This window comes from Heterocephalus glaber, unplaced genomic scaffold, assembly GCF_053883595.1.
Source record: "Heterocephalus glaber isolate CG9 unplaced genomic scaffold, H.glaber_assembly_v1.0 deba00001733, whole genome shotgun sequence".
NCBI lineage: Eukaryota > Metazoa > Chordata > Mammalia > Rodentia > Bathyergidae > Heterocephalus > Heterocephalus glaber.
In genome coordinates, this window is record NW_028258444.1 from 5,352,708 (window position 1) to 5,366,949 (window position 14,242).

Genomic DNA, 14,242 nt, shown 5'->3' on the forward strand with positions numbered 1-14,242 from the left:
GGTCACAGGGAACAGAAAAGAGCTGGCGGCACGACGAGGGGTGTGGGGTGCGGCGGAAGTCCTGGTTCACACAGCACAGCACGCTCAGCGTTCTGGGGGCCGTAAGGAAGTGGAAACTGCAGGGCACCTACCAACTACTGTGGTAGGGGGCATGTTCCTGTGTAAAGCAGCTTGTTGCTGGAGCTCGTGATTCTTGCGGTAAAGTCAGTGATGGCAGAGATCTCTGCATTGCTGTAGAACTTGAAGTCCTGTGTGAGCCATGTTGGCGACATCCCAGCTGCATGGAGCGGCTGTGGGCAGCTGTGCAAGCCAGAGCATGTCGCACCACCTCAGATCAAAGTGAAGATAATTTGGGAGTGCCATCCCACCAGGGGACGCAAGCTGCTACCAAGATGAGGTAGATGACTTCCTTGAGGCACGATCCCTGGCAGCCTTGGCCAAGGGCTAAAGCAAAGTAGAGAGCGATGGTGAGGATGACAGTGAGTAGGAATTGCTAGCCATAGATAGAGATGGTGAATATGACAAAGATGGAGAGACTTTGGGGAACAGAAGGGATAGTGATGATGATGGCTGTGGTGGTGGTGGCGGGAGCTCCATGCATAATGAGAACGAGGCTTCTATGGATCCCAGTTTGTTGTAGGGTCAAAGGAAAAAACTACTATGACATGGACTGTGGCTCCAAATCCCAGTGGAGTCAACAAGAAGTAGAAGAGGAGGCACAGACAATTCAGCTGCACCTAGCCCAAGTCCAGCAGAGGATGTTTTTTTGCCTTGGTGGAGGCCTTTGCAAAACCAGTGCCTCAGATAGAAGAGGTTGACCCTTGTCAAGAAGGATTTGGCTAAAGTTTTAAAAGAGAAGTTGAAGATGTTTGGAAGGGCATCTCTTGGAGCTGATAAAGACTTGAAAGTCAAGCTAGCAGAAATGAAGGATGAGCTGGAGCCATCACTACAGTTGGTGGCACAAGGGATCATTCCACCTGGAAGAGGAACCTAGTACCTGAGGACTGAATATGCTACTTGAACTATTGTTCCAATGTCAGTTTTTATTTGATCCTAAAAGCTAGAAAAATCCCTGCACATAGACTTCGTGTCTGATTGGCAAGTTGTCAGTTGTAGATCAGAAGCAGGGATCTAAAGTTAGACATATACTTACCCTTAAGGATGGTACTGTAAAGAAAAAACTGAACCCAAAAGCAAAATTCGCCAAGCCCAAGCTGTTGCAGAGACTTCTGCTTCTGCTGGAGAGCTCTCTGATAATTCAGATTTTGACAAAGAAGCTGCACTGAAATACTATAAGAAATGGTGGACAGGCAAAAGTTAGAGAGAAAAAAGAAAATAGTACTAAGGAACAGGCTCTTGAAGATTGAAATACAAAGAGAGTCATTACCTATCAGATTGTTAAAAATAGACTTATACCTATGAGAAAGAAGATTGATCATAATCCCAGAGTTAAACATAAAGAGCCAGAATTCAAAGAGAAGACCAGATTTGTGAAGTTCTGAAGAGAAGAGAAGGTTGTAGTGGTGAATTATGGGGCATTCATGCAGGAGTTAAAAAGAGCATTAAGCTTAAGTAAAAATTTTGCTTAGCTTAATTAAGGTTTTTGGCAAAAATGTTAGATTAATAAATTTTTATTTTTAACTAAAAAATTTCCATATCATTAGAATTCTACTGTAAGGAAGAGCTGTTTTTCCCCATTTATTAAATCCCGCATTTATTATATCAACGTGTACTTGTAAATATTCGATTCTATGGATTATGATACAGCACTATAATTGTTTATTTTGTTCCAGTTATCCTAGATTTTGGCCATTGGACACCGCTTCACATAGTTTCCTGGGACCTTTTGACATATAATTATCATTTTTTAAAAAAGCATTTTATTATTCTAGGGCACCACAGATGTGCCAAGCTTATTTTGCTCCTGTCCTAGGCTCAGTCATTTCTTCAAAGAACACTAGTTATTTTTATTTGGGATTTATATTTAGAATCAAAATCTCAGTGTTGGGTGTGCTTGTTGCTACTGGTATGTCATTGCTTCTAGGCCCTCATAGCTGAGAGCTAGGCAATATGGATTTTTATATACACATACACATACATGAACATGCCCCCTTATCTTTAGCTATGAATACCTATTAAAATGGTAGATTTATCCTAATGCTTCCTTCCACACTACCCAGTATCAGTAGTTTCCTTCTAGATTTCTTCCTTTGCTTGTGTCTTCTTTCTCCAACAGTCAGAAACCTGCAAAAATACTTTTCTTCTTGATTTTTATTATTCACAATATGTTTACTTACTTGCTGAATCCTAGTATGTTTGTAGAGAAATTTAAGAATGCAGTCCCTGTGAGAAACAAATTTATCAACTATAGTGTTTTGCAGTTTATCTCTTTTGTCTTTAGCCTTATAGTATGTGGTAAAAACACTGTTTTTCAAAATTATTCAGGTTAAATCTTTTCTTTCCCACTCGTTTCTGTTTAGCTGTGTTCATTGGTAATATACCTAGGTTTATTTGTTAGTGTTTGTGTTATATGTCGGGTTCCCCCTAAATAGACATTGATTTTAATTTTTATTTATTTAGGGGGTATGTGTTAAGAGTCAGAACAATATGAACAGGCATGTTCAGAACAGTATCACCCCCACTTTGTCACATTTCATTCTTCCATTCTTTCTACCCCATTCATACCATCCACAGTTTCATTAGTTTGTGGTTAATTCTCCTGTATTTCTTTCTGCAGAAATGAACGAACACATGTTTTCTTGTACAAAGATGGGGTTTCAATAACTTTTGTGATATTGGGCAATTTGAATACTGTTTTATCTCTTAAGGGTACAACATAGACCTTACTGCTAATGTATTAGGAAGATAATGAAACCATTATTTTCTTTCTTGGGAAATGTTTGTAGGAGTTTTGTTTTCCTAAAACAAAGATGACAACGTGAATTTTGATTGGCTCTTATTAGCACTCTGCTATGTATTTCATAACAATGATAACAAATAAGCAGCACCACGGCTCAAGCCCCACTCAGTCCAGTGTGAGGGGAGCGGCGTGAAGAGGAGACACCCCTGCAAGCTGCGGGCTCGTTCATTTGTTCTTCCTACCACACCTGGGCCTTGTTACCGGGAAGCTGCAGCCCCACGACTCCACGTGGTGCAGACTCAGATTTCTGTACTTCCAAAAAGAAAAAAAATTTGACAGCTTGCATCCCTGGAAGTTCATTTAGGAGTCTGAAGTTAGGGACTACTTTCAAATTTGGACATGACTAAACGAGGAGCAACAAGACCTAATGGGCCAAATACTGGAGATAAAATATGCCAGTTTAAACTAGCTCTTCTGGGAGAGCCTGCTGTTGGCAAATTAACCCTACTGCTTCGTTTTATGAAAGTCCTGTTTCATGAATTTCAAGAGACTACCATTGGGGCTGCTTTTCTAACCCAGGCCATGTGTCTTGATGACACAACAGTAAAGTTTGAAATATGGGATACAGTTGGTCAAGAATGATACCATAGCCGAGCACCAATGTACTACAGAGGAGCACAAGCAGCCATAGTTGTATATGATATCACAAATGAGGAATCTTTTGCATGACAAAAAAACTGGGTTAAAGAACTTCAGAGGCAAGCAAGTCCTAACATTGTAATAGCTTTATCGGGAAACAAGGCTGATCTAGCAAATAGAAGAGCTATAGATTTCCAGGAAGCACAGTCCTATGCAGATGACCACAGTTTATTATTCATGGAAACATCAGCTAAAACATCAATGAATGTAAGTGAAATGTTCATGGAAATAGCTAAAAAATTGCCAAAGAATGAACCACAGAATCCAGGAGTAAATTCTGCTAGAGGAAGAGGAGTAGACCTCATGGAACCTACACAACCAACCAGAAGTCAGTGTTATAGTAATTAAACCGCCAGTTTGAACTAGCTGGAATATTCTGCTTCCTAAATGTTAAATAACAGTGGAATTGGAGCATTTAACCAGCCCAGTATGACTCCCAGAAACAAGAGACTTATGATAGAGTCAAGTTTCTAATACAGAATTATTTTAAGTGTTTTGAACTTAATTTGTAATAACATGAATATGTCCCTCTGACGAATGTTTAAGCAATAGAAAGGGAAAATGAGATCTGTGTGCACTTGTTTCACTGGAAAGTTGGAGGGAATCGTTTCTCATTGTTAGGGATAAAGACAGATGACTGTCTGGACCCACAGTTAACCATCCAGTTTCTCCAAACTGGGACAGTAATCATCTGTGAAAAAATTAGAAATTATTAATTTGAGCTTTCTAAAAAACATTTTTAGAAAAAGATTATAAAGATATTTATGCTTAGCTATAGTATTCAGGTAAACTTTCTTCTATTATCTGAGGTGTACATCCCACATTTTAGTAAGTTAACCACAAGAAAACAGTCCCACATCTCCAGGAAGAAAAGGAATATTAGTAGCATCTAAGTTATAGCCAGTCCTTTTATTTTTCTAAATGGGATGAAGTCAAATGTTAACTCCACCTTGTTTAGGACTGTGAAAACTAATAAATGCATTTTAATGACTAGTGTTCCCTTCATGTGAGCTCTTCAACAGAAATGAACCAAACCAGGTATCTGATTTTTTTTTTTAAGCACTGCTGGCCATTCATAGGTCTTTTGCGGGCAAGGAAGAGGCTTTTGTTCCCTTTGGATGTAATACAGTCAGTGCACTACCAATTATGTACATTCAAACTTGATTGTTTTAAATTTTATCTTCAGCTGTACTGTAAATAGGGTACTGCATTGTAGCCTCCATGTATGTTTATTATTTTCTGTAATATTCAAGAGGTGCTTAAAAGTATATAAAATGTACAGTTACTAAAACAGCTAATTCTTTCTCTTACCCTTTGAAAAAAAGGAGCTTCAGTTCCTACACGGCTAGAACCATAATAAGCAATGTATCTGTAATTTGTAACATAAATATTGCAATGTTAGTAATCTTAAAGCCTGGTTTTTCAAAGTCCACTTTATTTTGATAAATTCCGTATATTGCACTAATTTTCATTATATGAAATCTACCATGTGTCAGATGATTTACTCTTATTTAAGTGTCGAACTCCTAGCAGGCCTCTTGTACATTTTACAGTAATTCAGAATTAGTAAGGGAAGCAGTTCACCAGTGTTTAGTTTTATATTGAGGTGCTCGGGTTGGAATAAAGTGGTATAAAAAGCAAAACAACAACAACAAAACACTGATAACATAGGCAATATTTTTCAAGTTTTCTTATATATGCAAGATATTTAAAAACGTCTTTCTTCTTATAGTTCAGAAGGGGGTGGGGGTATAGCTCAGTGATAGAGTGTATGATTAGTGTGCACGAGGTCCTGGGTTCAATCCCCAGTACACAATGCACAAAAATGGATTTGAATTATTTCATGCATCAGAGTGTTACACACACATACATATAGGTTCCACACCTTTCTGCCCTCCTCACTCCACCCTCACTACTTCTGGAATTCTTTCAGAGTAGCTTTTTGTAACACACAAGATGAAACAAAACATTTTCCCAACTATGCTTGATGTTCTGGGTCATTTCATGGAGCACTCTTTTTCTTTCCACTGCTGTGCAGGCATTCGGGCAGTCCTACTCTATCCACCGCAAAGTTGCCGAGGATGGAGAGACTCGGGAGGAAACACTTCTACAGGAATCGGCGTCGAAGGAAGCTTACTACCTGGGCAAGATCTTGGAAATGCAGAACGAACTGAAACAGAGCCGGGCTGTGGTCACTAACATCCAGGCAGAAAATGAGAGGCTCACGGCTGTCGTTCAGGACCTGAAGGAGGTAAATAAGTAAACCATTCTCCTGCCACATTGGGTGGGAGAGAGAAATCTCTTGGTAGGGGAGAGGAATAAGACTTTTTGTAATCAGAAGGGCTGTCTGAAGCAAGAACCATGTAATACTGTTGCTAGCAGGGTTTGTTTTTATTTTTGCATTTTTAGCAAAATAACACCTTGCTTTGGGATGAGCTTTTCTCTCTTTTATTACTTTTTGAGAATTAAAGTTTTCTTGGGTTGAGTATTTTGGAATTGGCCTTGCTAGTTTTGCAAAGGTTTTTAAAAAACGTAGTGACCTTAGACTTCTTTCACCCATTATCTGTTCAAACATGAGGTGGAAAACATCAGTGGGCTGTAATGGTTTGTAGCAGCACCAATTCAAAATGATAATAGTGTTAGCTCAGGTTGCTTCTCACTGGGGAATGAGATCCCAGGGGAATGTTCTAGGAGTCTTAGAGTCTGACAGTGTAGAACCCTAAACTGTTTTTCTAGTTATAAAGAAGGCAGCAAATTATAGCTGGTATGAATTAGGTCAATGTATTGATCAGCTTTTCTCTTTTTTTTGGTACCGGGGATGAAACTTGGGACCTTGCGTTTGCGAGGCAGGTGGCGGAACCACTAAGCTAAATCCCCAGCCCTTGATCAGCTTTTCTGTTGGTGGAACAAAATACCTGACACCACAACTTAAAGGAGGAGAGGTTTACTTTGGCTCATGGTTTCAGAGGTTTTAGTCTATGATTGGCTGGCTCCAATGTAGGAATATTGCATTGTGAAAGGGCACAGTGGAGCAGAGTTGCTCAGCTCATGGTAGCCAGGAAGCAGAAAGACAGAAAAAGCCAGAGAGAAATGAAGGGGCTGCAGACAGGACATACCCTTTTGAGTTACACCCCTGTTAAAGTGCTCCCTCCAGTCAGGCCCCACCTCCTTATAGCACATTCAACTATGAGTTCATCAGTGGATCACTCTGTTAATGGGGTTAGTGCTCCATGATCCAGTCACCTTCCAAAAGCCTCACCTCTGAACACATGAGTGCTTTAGGGGACATTTTTTATCTAAATCATGAGTCAAGGGATCTCCATGGTCTCTGAGCCTCCACCAAACTACTTCTCATCAGCTTTTCCAAGGCAGCATCATGTGCTGTGTCATTTTCAGACTGGTGGAGTCTTTCTTTAGTGGAAGGGTGGTGAAAGATAGATAACCAAAGTCCCTGCATCCATGTGCCCCTTTTAGAACATTTTTGGAAACTTCATATTAAATTATTTGCTCCATTTTTATAATGTATTTTATTAACTTGTATTAATTGTGTATATTAATAGGGTTCAGTGTGATATTTTAACACATGTATACAACACACACATATGAAAGTCGTGGAAAAGGTGCAGATGTCTTTCAACACCCACAGTCATGCAGCTGCCAGGGCTGCAGTTGAGGGGGTTCATTAATTGAATATGTTAGTAATAGAGAAATGTAGGATGAACAAATTAATATTCCAAAATATAAGAGAAACAGTCCCTTCTGTCCAATATTGCAAAATTTAAGAGTAGTACCTTTCTCTTGAAATGAGTGATATATGACAAATAGATTTCCATTATTATGAGATATTCAAAATTTATTGAAATTTAATAAATTACATTTCCACATATCTGTGCTATAATGAACTAAATGAATATTGAGAGTAAAGTGTGTGCTTTATTCATGTCATTGTCTTTGGACATGTCCAGATACAGCCGTGTGACTACTGGAGACAAAGAAAGAAACTGATCTTGGGGAGTCGATGTGGGGTTCAGAGAAGAGCATGAGATGGTTTTCAGTATCCTACACTTATTTCCCTCCATGCAAACCATTGTTAAATATAGAGCTGCTCTCCATTTCTTTATTTGATGCATCTTTAAGTGGATTTTCCCATCCTTTGCTCGCCCTTTGGGCCACTAGAACCTCTTCCTCCAATGGATCACCATTTGCTCCTCTGACTCCAGGCTTCCCTGTGAGAGTAGCACCCATCGCAGCAGGAGCCCAGAGGTCACGCAGTGCCCTTGCCCACCATCTGGAGCATCCACAGCAGGCAAGCTCAGCCACCATGAGCAAGTTTCTGTACAAGTTGGCAGAGAGGGCCATGAATGACCAGCAACTGAGGACTGTATGCACACACATGCAGCCAGTTATTGAGAAGAACTGTGGCCAGTGAGTCAAGCTGTCTTGACGGTCAGCTGGCTGGATTCTGTGAAAGCTGCACATCCACATCTCAACACTGTGGTGGCTGCTGTTGTGGAAAGAGCAACCAAGATTTAGGAAAGGGCAAGATATCCAAAGATGCTTTCTGTGTGAGTCAAGACAGTGGTGATTTTTTTTTTATTGGTACATTTTAGGTATACAGTTCATTTACATTTATCATTGGGTGCTTGTACCTGTACATGATATATCTTGGTTCTTATTTTTTCCCCCATTACCTGTGCGCCCTTCACCCCCTCCACCCTTCCCTATTTACATAGATTTCATTTCCTTTTTTTTCTTTTCTCATAGTTTTTCCTTTCCCTCTTTTCCTTTCCCCTTCCCCTCCCTTCACTCCTTCGTCTTTGGACCTTTTTTCCTATTTCAAATTATCAGTTATTCATTTTAATCATTTTAACCCTTGTTTACACTATCAGTTTCTCACACTAGTGAAACTATTCGGTATTTACCCGTGTGTCCTATTTATTTCACTTAAGAGTATGGCCTAGATATGCATTCATTTAGCTATAAATGACTCTAGTTTTTCATTCTTTATGGCTGAGTAGTACTCCATTTTATAAAAAAACCACAATTTCTTTATCCAGTTTCCAGTTGATGGGCACTTGGGCTGCTTCCAAGCTTTAGCTATTACAAACTGTGCCACTATGAACATGGGTGCACATATATCACTGTGGTATGATCCTTTTAATTCTTTTGGGAAGATACTCAGCAGGGGAATACCTGGGTCATATGGGACCTCTAGTCCTTGTTCTTTGAGGTATCTCCATACTGACTTCCACAGTGGTTGCACCAGTCTGCACTCCCACCAACAATGGAGAAGGGTTCCTTTCTCCCCACACCCCCGTCAGCATTTGTTATTGGTTGATTTCTTGATAGCAGCCATTCTTTCTGGGGTGAGGTGGAATCTCAGGGTTGTTTTCATCTGCATCTCTCAAATGATGAGTGATGTTGAACATTTTTTCATGTATTTGTTTGCAGCTTTTACTTCTTTGTCTGAGAAATGTCTGTTCATTTCAGATGCCCATTTTTGAATTGGGTCTTTGAACTTGGGGGGGGGTCTGATTTTTTTCAATTCTTTATATATCTTAGATAGTAGACCTTTGTCTGAGGTACAGCTGCTAAAAATTTTTTCCCAGATTGTAGGTTGTCTGTTGGCTCTGTTGGTGGTTTCTTTTACAATGCAGAAGCTTTTTAATAAGATGAGATCCCAGTTCCTGATTCTTTCTGCTAGTTCCTGTGCTGCTGAGGTTTTGTTCATGAAGTCTTTTCCTATGCCAATGTCTTCAAGAGTTCTACCTAACTTAGCTTCCAGCAAGTTTAGTGTTTCTGTCTTAATATTTATATCTTTAATCCACTTCAATCTTAGTTTAGTGCATGGTGATAGGTATGGGTCTAGTTTTAATCTTTGGCAGGTTGAAATCCAGTTTTTCCAACACCATTTATTAAACATGCTATCTTTCCTCCAATGATGGTGGTTGGCTCCTTTGTCAAAGATGAGGTGGCTGAGCATGTCTGGAGTTGTTTCTGGATCTTCTAATCTATTCCACTGATCCTCAGGTCTGTTCCTTTGCCAGTACCATGCTGATTTTATCACAGTAGCTTTGTAGTATAGTTTCAAGTTGGGGATTGTGATACCCCCAGCCATGGGCTGGGGATTTAGCTCAGTGGTGCCACCACCTGCCTCGCAAGCAGAAGGACCTGAGTTCGATCCCCGGTGCCAAAAAAAAAAAATTAGAGAGAAAATAGGGCCGGGGATCTAGCTCAGTGGTTCTGCCGCCTGCCTTGAAAGACAGTGGTGATTGACAGAGCATCCTGGCCTGCATATGCTGTGTTTCAGTGCAGTTTCTAATGGGTAGGTTTATGATGAGCAGCAGAAATAGATTAAGAATGAGTGGTAGCAAAACTGGGTGTGGTGGTGCACACTCATAATCCCAGCTCTCAGGAGGCTGAGATAGGATGATTGCCATGAGTTGGAGACCAGCCTGGGTTACATAGTAAGTTCAAGGCCAATTTGAACTACATAGTGAGACCCTATCTCCAAACTGAGGCAGTATAAAGAGAAATATAATTCAAGGAGCCTGTCTTAGTCATTTTTTCATTGCTGGGACAAAATACCTGCCACCCTCAGTTTAAAGGAGGAATGGTTTATTTTGGTTCACAGTTTGAGAAGTTTTGTCTATGGCTGGCCACTTCAAGTGCAGAAATGCAATGGTGGAAGGGCCTGCTGCAGAGGAAAGCTGCTCATGCCATGATAGTCAGGGAGGGAGGTATACCCTTCCAGGTCCCACCTCTATAATCCAATCACTTTCCAAAAGCCCAACCTCTGAACACATGAGGATTTTGGGGGACATTCTACATATAAACCAGAACATTCCACCCTTGGCACCCAAAAGTCTCATGTCCATCTCTCTATGCAAAATGCATTTAGTAACAGTTCCAGATTGCTGAAAATCCCAAGTCCTAAGTCTCTTCTGAGACTCAAGGCAGACTTTTAGTTCTGAGCCCCTGTAAAAAAACAAAAAGAAAGTTATATACTAGCTGGACATGGTAGCACACATCAGTAATCCTAGCACTCAAGAGGCTGACACAGGATGATTGCAAGTTTGAGCCCAGCCTGGGCAATTTAGCAAGACCATATCTCAAAATAAAAAAGGGTTAAGGATGTAGCTCAGTGTGAAGGCCCTGAGTTAAATCTCCCATATTGCAAAATCAAACAAACAAACAAACACTGCTGGCACAAAATGGTACAGGGTAACATTAGCATTCCAAAAGGGAGGAATAGGGGGATAGAAAGGAATTGGACCAAAACAAGACTGAAACCCAGCAGGGCAAACATTATATCTTGTGACTCCATGTCCAGCATCCCTAGGAGGATATGATAAGATGTGAGCTCCAAAGGAGTCCTGCAGCCCTGGCCATATGGCATTGCTGGTTGCAGCCCTCAGCCTCTGGGTTTGCTCTACTCACTTCCGGCTGCTTTCTCCATCAGCCATTTCATCTTCCTTCCATGTCACAATAGCTGCTAAGAGCACGTGTGGCCCTTTCCTCTGTCTTGCCTCAGGCTAACGTAATTTCTGGGAACTATATGAAGCTTTTATACAATAGCTGCTGGGGTTTGAATGTGTCTCCCTTCTTGGAATTAATCATCAGTGTGGGAGTGTTAGGTGGGGCTCTCATGAGGACAGAGCCCTCATGAATGGGAGTAGCACCTTATAAAAAGGCTGGAGGGAATTATTGAGGGTTTGCTTCCCTGTCCCATCTACCATGTAGACTCAATATTTCTTCCCTTGAGAAGATGCAGGCACAGGTGCCATCTTGGAGTGGAGGGCAGCCACACCAAGACTCCTGCTGGTGCCTTGATCACAGACCTCCAGCTTCCAGAACTGTGGGGAATAAATTCCTGTTCTTTATAAATTACTCAATCTTAAGTATTTTGTTGTAACAGCAGGAACAGATTATGACAATAGATAAATTTGTAATTTGTTGGAACATTATTAACATTTTAGTAGAATGTGATGACTTTATATTTTTAAAACCGCTTAGTTAATATAATTTTTATGATGTGTGAGAGTCTAGTCTTTCCCTCTCTGGAATATACAGTAAAATTTCATAATATACTAGTGACTCAATTTCCAAAAATCTATTATATTACTTTGTTAAGGATATGTCTCTTCTACCATAAAGAATCCATATCCATAAAATTTTAGGGTGGGAAGGCACCTCAGTTGGTGTTTTGTTAATTACTTTGAATAGTCCCGTAGCTGTTATTCAGACACTTCCAGCAGTATGGAAAAAATAAGCTAAATTCCTGTCAAGGAAGGGACTGGATTCTCTCATTTATCTTGATATTCCCAATACCCAGCACAATTCCTGACCAAAAAAGACATTAAAAAATAATATTTATTGAGTTGAATTGAATTAGGGTTAGCCATCTTTGGGTTTGAATTTCAGCTGTGGCATTTACCAGTTATGAGCTATTGGACAAGTTACATAGCTCTCTGTGTTAGTCAGCTTGCTCTTACTGTAACAAACATCTGAGCAATTTAACTTAGAAAAGGTTATTTTGGCTGACAGTTTTGGAAATTTCAGTCTATGATTTTCTTTGGCAAAGCAGCACATGATGGCAGGGAATGGATGGCAGAATAATGCCTTATCCCATAACCACGACACAAAAAACAACAGCAGAAGAAAAGGCTGGGGCACCACTCTCCCCTTCAAGGACACACCTCCGCCGACCACAGGAGCTCCCATTAGGACCTCCCTCCACTGCCTTCCAGCAGTGCGTATATGGAGACCACGCTTTAAAAACATGGACCTTTGGGGACATTTAACTAAGTCATAGTATTGTCTGTATTCAGTCTCCTTACTGCCACCATGGAGATGACAGTTCTAACTTACAGGTCCTGCGTAAAATAACTAATAAAATAAAAGTGCTAAGTTATTGTTCACTCTGTATCTTTCGCCTTCCCCCCAAATCTGCCCAGCCTGTTGCTTGGCAGCTCTAATTGTTAAACTGCTTGATTGTTTGTTTATTTTTAAAAAGTTGATGCCCTGTATATTTCACCAGCTGGCCATATTTCTAGCCTCTGGATCTACAGAGAATTTTTGTTTTAGTTTCTTATTTCATTTGACTGTTTTAACCCTTGCCCAACAACTTTAAATATTTGGAAAGAGCTCTCTTGTCCTTTTCTAGATCTATTTGTACTTCCTCATGTGACATGGTTTCATGATCCCTGAGCATCCTGGTTACCCTTCTAAACTGACATGCAGTTTAAACTGACAGTTGACACTTTAAAGTGTATGTGCTTTGAAAATGTGACACTATTCACTGTCTTTACCTCTATTGGAAATCCTTGAAAATATGAACCATTGGACCTGCATGGTGAGTTTCTTTGTAAGCATTCATTCTATGGTTTTAATATTTTGGGTTTTCATCTTTACAGTTACATATTCAACACCTCAAGTGCCTCAGGTAAGCCAGATGCAAGTTAAGTACCTTTGATAATCAGTTATCTTCTATCACTACAGCTTTGTCTATTCAGAAACTCACAAAAATTAAATCATGCAGTATACAACCTTTTGACTGGGTCCTTTCAGCATAATGCCTTTGAGATTCACCCAAGTTGTTATATATATCAAGCTTGCTTCTTTTATTGCTGAGTATCATTCCACTGCATGGATATACTGCAGCTTGTTTAATTGAGTTACTTATTGAAGAACATTTGGATTATTCTCAGATTTAGACTAGAGCTGCTGTACACATTCATGTACATTTATGTTTTGTGTAACCCTAAGTGTTAATTTCTCTAGGGTTAACTCTTAACAGAGTGAGGATGCTGAGGGATATGGGAAGTGTACATTTAACTTGTCCACAATGGCTACACCTGTAGGGAACAGGGAAAGGGAACGTTACTAGAACCTCTGCAGTGAGTCCTAGTCTCCTGCGAGCCATGGCAGCACAAGGCGAATTAACTTATTATACAGGAAAGGTTAGGAAAAATGAGACTTGGAGAAGAAGCTGAGCTTTGGGCCTGATCAAAGCAGCAAAAGACAAAAGCCCAGAGCAGCACAAGACAAAAGCCCCAGAGCTTGCCACACCTTGGGAGAAACATTTAACAGATGACTAGGGAGTGACGGAATTCCTAGATCAAGGAGGAACTGGGCCGGGGATTTAGCTCATTGGTTCCGCTGAATCCCCGCCCCGCCTTACAAAAAAAAAATCAATGAGGAACTATGCAGATGAAGATTTGGTTCCTCCCAGGATGTCTCCTGAAGGTGTGGTCTTGTCCTGGAGAATCACAGCATCACGGGATCCTTGAGGTTTCAGTTGTGACCAGAGGTCAAACTGGGATCATGTCTCAAAATGCCATAGCTGGCCTGTAGGCTGGAGAACTAGGCCTAATCAAATGGTTTTTCCCTAAAATTATGTAGCACTGCTCCCAAGGTACACCATTTTACATTTCCTCTAGCACCAAGCAAGAATTTCTGTTGCCCCTCATCCTTTCCAACACTTGGTATTGTCAGTATTTTTTATTATAGCTGGTCCTGTGGTTTTGATTTTCGTTTCCCTAATGGATAAAACATTAGTAAAGTGTCTGTTTAAGGCTCTTGCTCATTTTTAATTTAGTTGTATCTTAGGTAAATGTTGAGAATTCTTTATGTATTCTGCATATAAGTCCTTTGTCAGATACGTGATTTACAAATATTTCC

At 40.3% G+C, this 14,242-nt stretch overlaps 1 protein-coding gene and 2 pseudogenes across 8 annotated transcripts in view; all 3 read left to right on the plus strand.

The window, feature by feature from the left end:
• The window catches only part of Bicd1 (BICD cargo adaptor 1), a 220,662-nt gene that overhangs the window by 97,533 nt on the left and 108,887 nt on the right, over nt 1–14,242 (plus strand). For all 8 annotated transcript variants that reach the window (XM_021236545.2, XM_004855023.4, XM_004855022.4 and 5 more), the window contains exon 2: nt 5,598–5,810. In XM_021236545.2, the coding sequence (XP_021092204.1) occupies nt 5,598–5,810 (213 nt within the window). The remainder of the gene's footprint in view (nt 1–5,597; nt 5,811–14,242) is intronic.
• Nucleotides 247–5,583, plus strand: LOC147821474 (ras-related protein Rab-5A pseudogene; annotated as a pseudogene).
• LOC101713374 (something about silencing protein 10-like) lies at nt 260–1,576 on the plus strand (annotated as a pseudogene).